At 38.5% G+C, this 6,445-nt stretch overlaps 1 protein-coding gene across 3 annotated transcripts in view; it reads right to left on the bottom strand.

Annotated features, from left to right (window-relative positions):
* Positions 1-6,445, bottom strand: part of ATP2A2 (ATPase sarcoplasmic/endoplasmic reticulum Ca2+ transporting 2) — a 56,873-nt gene that overhangs the window by 23,623 nt on the left and 26,805 nt on the right. For all 3 annotated transcript variants that reach the window (XM_042234595.2, XM_012097784.5, XM_042234596.2), the window contains 2 exons: positions 2,081-2,161; positions 106-191 (listed from right to left, as the gene is read on the bottom strand). In XM_042234595.2, the coding sequence (XP_042090529.1) occupies positions 106-191; positions 2,081-2,161 (167 nt within the window). The remainder of the gene's footprint in view (positions 1-105; positions 192-2,080; positions 2,162-6,445) is intronic.

The raw sequence follows: 6,445 nt of genomic DNA, 5'->3' as shown, positions 1-6,445 counted from the left end.
CTTTCTAAACACACACCTTTTAATTGTGAGCTATACACAGTTATCATCCACGTCATTTTAAAGGAAACACCCCTTTAAAGGTTAAATCTTATCCAAAGTACTTACAGAAAAGAGCATGTTCTTCTTATCTTGATTGACAGCCCGTGGGTCAGGGACAGGGTCAGTGTGCTTGATGACAGAGACAGATTCACCTAAGCAGGTGGCAATACAGAAGGTTTGTTTAGATCTATGCAATTCACACTTAGAACCCTGGTACCCTCATTCACTCATACCAATACCACTCTCAGGAAAAGGGAAAAAAGGCCCAATTCATTCAAAATGGTAGAAACTAGTAAAATTCAGTAACAGAAACTAGTACAATATTGTACAGCAATTAGCCTCCAATTAAAATAAATAAATTTTTAAAAAAGAAACTAATTTCCAAGAAAAAAATCAAAATAAAGGAATTTAATTTTGAAGTAAGATTCAAGTCAATTACCTTTATTTTCTTAACTACTCAAATTTAGTTCATTTTCAAGTATCATTTTATACTCTAATATAGTGGATGTAGATTTGTTGTATACTTATATATACACACATATTGTGTGTATGTAATAGTTAAAAAGCTGAAAGTATATTTACTTTTAACAAAATGAATAAACTGTAGATACAGATATGAATACTGAGGCTCATCCACTGTAAAGCCTGTTTTTGTTCAATAATGCCAAAGATGAGAAATGAAAACACTGTTCTAGATAATATTTGCATGCACTTATCAACCATTCTACTTCAATAAACCAAAATGAAAAACAGCAATCAGCAGCAGCAAAAAAGACGACAGGGAGTAAGAGACCACTTCTTAGAACTTTCACAATGTCTTGTTGAACCTGGTTTCAACCTGACCATCACCTATGAAATGCAGCTGACCCTTCAACAATGCAGCAGCAGTTGGGGGGCCAACCCCTCTGCATTCATAAATCTGCACAGAACTTAGGCCTGGCCCTCTGGATATGCAGTTCTGCATCTGAGGATTCAATCAACTGGTTTATTAATGAAAAAAATCTGCAGATAAGTGAACACATGCAGTTTAAACACACATTGTTCAAGGGGTAATGGTATATAATGAAGGTGAAATATGGCCCTGGCTGTCAAATTTCAGGAAGCAAATTTCACTCTCAATATTTAACAAAAGACTCTGGTTCTTCAATCTAGCCTAAAACTAGAGTGTGATTTTTATTTAAAATGGAAATTATTTTTGTATGCACAATATGAGAATTTTATATACAATCCAATCAATTCCCTACCATTTTATGGCTTATTCAGCTTCCAAGTTGTTGCTGATAACAGCAGTTTTAGTAGATAAGCTATTCATAAAGAACAATAAAAAATAGAGTCCAGGTTACTCATGTCCCTACTTCTAAGACATCTAGTTGCTTTTCAAAACTAATCATCAGATAAATCTTTGAATTTTATATTTACTCACTATTTAATACAGGTTAGCATTGTGTTTAAGTTAATCTTCTGACCACCTTACTTCCAGTTAATATGAACCCTCCACCCTAGACTGTGCCTTTATCAAACAAAAACGGGAAAATGTTCCGAACAATCCCAAATCTAATTAGTGTTCAAATTTTAGGCAGTAAACGTTCACCATTTTGGAGAGTGCTGACTTTTGTTAATTGTACATTTTACTACTGCAAAGTATGTGAGGTGTGAGATTAGTATTCCTGGAGTCTATTTTTCCTGCCTGGAAAAAAAACACTAGGTAATTAATTCACTTTCCATAAAACAGAGACAACAATACTGCTTCAACTTTATCTCAGGCTACTGAAGGAATTTTCAACCTTTAAAAAAACTTTTAAAATCAAAACTACTTTTTAATCAAATTTAAACATAAGAAGGCCTTATGAGATGAAAGCCAACTGTTTTAAAATTATAGCTTGGCATCGATTGGCAGAAAGACTAATAAAGCTATGAAACAAACATCTTGGAAAGACTGAGATGGGACACACCATCAATGGACAGTGGAGCAAGAGTCAGCTCATCATCAGCAGGAATCTGGGCCTCAAGAACTAAGCAGCTGCCAATGCATGATAGTTACCTGTGAGAATTGACTGGTCAACTCTTAGAGTAGTAGATTTGATGGATGTTAATCTTATATCAGCAGGAACTTTGTCACCAACTAATTGGGGAGGAAAAAAAGCAGCTTAAATAAGCAACTTTTGAAATCATGTTACATGAAGAAGCTGTCTCCGAATCAAACACACCATTTAAAGAAAATAAATAGTCTGTATCCAGCACAAATCTAATCTGCTACAGGGCCTGCCTTGGTGGTTCAGTGGTTCAGACTCTGTGCTTCCAGTGCATGGGACGTGGGTTCAATCCTGGGGAAGCGGGATCCCACAGGCTACATGGGACTCACCCCCCACCCTCAAATCTGCTACAATAAGCAATATAAGCAACTTGTCCTCAGGGTCATAAAAACTCTTCCTGGATAAATACAAGATATGAAGTACATAAGTAAGAGAACAATGATGCTTGGGCAAACAGCTCTAAGTTCACATTATTTAGTCACACTCACACACACACAGGGCACGGCGAGGGGGACCGAATTATAAACTGATTTCTTCCACTGGGAAAGCTAAATTATCACAAACAGGAAACAAATACCTCTATAAAAAGATGCTCAATTAATCTCACTCATAAGAAAAAGGCAAGATAAAACAACACAGACCACTTTTTAAACTATCAAATTGACAAAGGAGTTGAGAAAAAAGTGTACTAAGTTTGAAAGAACGTACAGAAACAGGGCTTCTTATACAAGGTGACTATAAGATGTAGAAAGTTTAGTTTTAATAAGCAAAAAAAAAAAAAAAAAAATCCAAAACCCCTAAAACAAACCAAAGCTACAAATCACTTAGAGTCAAGTGCATGAAAAGTCAAAGCCAAAGTCACTCAGTTGTGTTCGACTCTTTGCAACCCCATGAACTAAACAGTCCATGGAATTCTCCAGGCCAGAATACTGGAGTGGGTAACCGTTCCCTTCTCCAGGGGATCTTCCCAATCCAGGTCTCCTGCACTGCAGACAGATCCTTTACCAATTGAGCCACCAGGGAAACCCAAGATCCTTTTTCCAGATCTTCCCGACTCAGGAATCGAACTGGGGCCTCCTGCATTACAGGCAGATTCTTTACTAGCTGAGCAAGTGCATGAGCAGGTATTAATGAAAATTCGGTACTTAGTGCACTGCTAATAAGGACAAACTGAACGTAACATCACTAAACATACCATATAATATTAGTATTCATTTAATATTTTTAACTCGACTAGGCATCCAGACTTTGTGACAATCCTACATACACCACTGAGTACAAAGAAAAAAACTTACAAAATCTCGGGAGGGCAAACTGGTAATACATATCAAAAGTGCAAAGCACAGGGGTTCCCTGGTGGTCCAGTGGATAGGACTCTGAGCTCTGCTCTTGCTTTCACAGCCAAGCACACAGGTTCAATTCCTGGTTGGGGACCTGCGATCCCTGTAAGCCGCATGGGACGAAAAAAACCAAACAAAAATGGCAAAACACAATCTCTTTACCCCATAAATTCCACTGCAAAGAATGTATTCTACAGATATGCTTGCAGTACATAGTTATGTTTTTTTTAAATCAGCAATAGAAAGGTCTGTTCATACTGTGTTAAGTGTCTATTAAGTCTATTCATACTGTACATTAAGTGGAGAAAACACAAGTGTGCAGCACTGTGCACATGGAGCTCCGCTGTCAGGAGAAAATACCTCTGGCAGGGATAACAGACTTACAGCACCAGACAGCAGGGCAGGGGCGGAAGGAGACTCTTCACCTTGTCTGTATGTACCCTACGGTACCTTCTGAAATCTGCATTATCAGATAAATGAAAAAACCTCTTGTGTAACCTCTGGGAGATCTTTAAGTCAAGTGAGTCTTCTTTTCTGGGCCAGAGTTCCTTTAATAGCTCTTAAATGGGCCATGTCTTAGCCCCTTTCCTTGATGGTATTTGAAATAAATGCCACAACACAGACCGAGGAACATGTAAAGCCTGTATTCCACCTGCACCCTGAGAACAATGCCCCGAATACGGTAGGCGTTCAAGAATCGTTAGATGAGTATGTTTCAGTATCAAAGCAACTGAACAGTAAACATTAGTACAAAGCAGCTTTCCCTGACTCTCAGAAAGGTACTAAGGTGTTTTTAAGAGTCTTATGCAAGGACAGCTAACAGAACAAATAAGCACCGTTCCCCCTACAAATGCATATATTAAGTTAAATCTTACTTTCCAGACTTAGCATCCAGTTCTGTATGCTACCATACAGAACTGTAACTCTGCCACTGGTTATACATAACTGGTTATACTGTCTAAGAAGTAGATTCAATCGATTCAATCTACTTCTTAGACAGAATCCACTTCTAAGTAGAGGATTGATTTCATTTGTTAAACCTTCAATTTAGTTCTAATATTTCTGTGACTCACAGCTTTTAAACTCAGGGAGAGCACAGTTCATGAAACAAACCCTATAACCTATGTAAGAAACGCGGTCACGAGGCAGCACAGAACAAGACTGCCAATATCTACTCCCAGGAGGCAGAGATCACCCTGCACTTGACTGCAGGGACACACAAAGTCACGGTGAAATTCCTGCTGGAAACGCTTATGCAACAGCCGCAATATTCAGATGGAAGACACTAGAAACTTTCATTTTATTAATAACACAATTCTGCTCATACAACAGTAGTAAGTAACTGTATCTTAAAATTTAGTGGCCTTCACAACCTAAAATACCTCAGCAAGATAAAACTTTAAAATAGCTTAGGGAATTCCCTGATGGTACACTGCTTAGGACTGCACATTTTCACTGCCGAGGGCATTCGATCCCTGGTGATGGAACTAAGATTCTGCAAGCTGCTAGTGCAGCAAAAAATAAACGTATAAAAACCTAAAAAACTTCTCCTGTGTTAGTTCTGGCTGTCGTAATTTGACCCTACATAACCTTGAACATGAAAAGGATCCAAGTTCAATGATGAGTGCGTGGCCCTAAATGGAAAAATTACTTGACAATGTTCCTTTAACGTCTGAAGCAATTTATGCCATGATCCTACAGGAGCAGAAAACTTCTAACATGGCATAGCAGTCACCACAATCTATAGGCCCGTCTGCACTGTAACAATTGAATGGAAACCACCAATCTGAAAGCAGAATGCCAGGAATTCTCTGGTGGTCCAGTGGTGAGGACTCGGTGCTTCCACTGCAAGGGGCATGGGTTCAGACTCTGGCTGGGAAACTAAGCTCCTGCAAGCCACGTGGTGCAGCCAAAAAGGAAAAAAATGAAATAAAATAGCACAAGGTGTCATTTTATACTGGAGCTGAATCTCTCTTAAACAACTTCATATATTAGCTCTAGCTTGTACTCTCATATACCTGGCCACAATTTAATTAAGGTCAGCAAATCTAATATTCGAATTGAGGACCCAGAAGTTGTATCTTGCCATTTATTTTGCTGTGTTTCAGTGGGGCAGCTCAGAGGATTAAAAATGAATGAAAAATGTGTTTTTGAGGCAAGAAATACCAAGATTAATTTTTTTCCTCAGTAACACAGTCAACATGTAAGTTACTAGTTTAAGGCGGGATTGATACTATATATGCAGCATTTAAAATTATGTTAACGTTTAAACTCGCATTACAAAGAAGCAGCTTATTTTTACTCCTAAAAGTCTGTTTTAAATATATGAAGGCTATTTCTGTTGTACAGAAATTATATTGATATACGTTTAATTATTGGTTAAATATTCAAGAACGAGTCAGATGTAAAACGCTAGTGGAACAAGTGACTGGGAAGTCCTTAAACACTGATGCCATGCTTTTATTAAACTTTTGTTCCCTCTTTTTTTTTTGTTGTTCCCTCTTGTAACAATCATTCTAACTGGAAGGCGACTACATATGTAGGAACTCAAAGATGACCTGGAGATCTAATTCCCTGACCAGGGATCAAACCTGGGTCCCCTGAGTTGGTAGAATAGCATCTTAGCCACTGAACCACACAGGAAGTTGCTTAAAATTGATCTTATGCTCTTATTAACTTTTCTTCCATCCTGTAACAGCCATTCTAACTGGCAGGCAATTATGTATTTAGGAACTAAAAGATGACCTGGGGACCTTTTATAAACTACAGAATCTTGGGGCCTGCTCTTTAAGAGCCTGCTAAGTCGCTTCAGTTGTGTTCCGACTCTGTGTGACCCCATAGACGGCAGCCCACCAGCCTCCGCCGTCCCTGGGATTCTCCAGGCAAGAACCTGGTTCAATGCATTTGGGATCCAGAAACCCATTATTTTAAGGAAATTCTCCAAGCACACTAAAAAACTAATACATGCCAGTCTATGTCCGACGCAGGATACAGCATGCTTGGGGCTGGTACATGGTGATGACCCAGAGAGAT

The sequence above is a fragment of the Ovis aries genome, chromosome 17 (genome assembly GCF_016772045.2).
Source record: "Ovis aries strain OAR_USU_Benz2616 breed Rambouillet chromosome 17, ARS-UI_Ramb_v3.0, whole genome shotgun sequence".
In the NCBI taxonomy this organism is placed as follows: Eukaryota; Metazoa; Chordata; class Mammalia; order Artiodactyla; family Bovidae; genus Ovis; species Ovis aries.
This window is presented reverse-complemented; position numbering and strand designations above follow the sequence as displayed.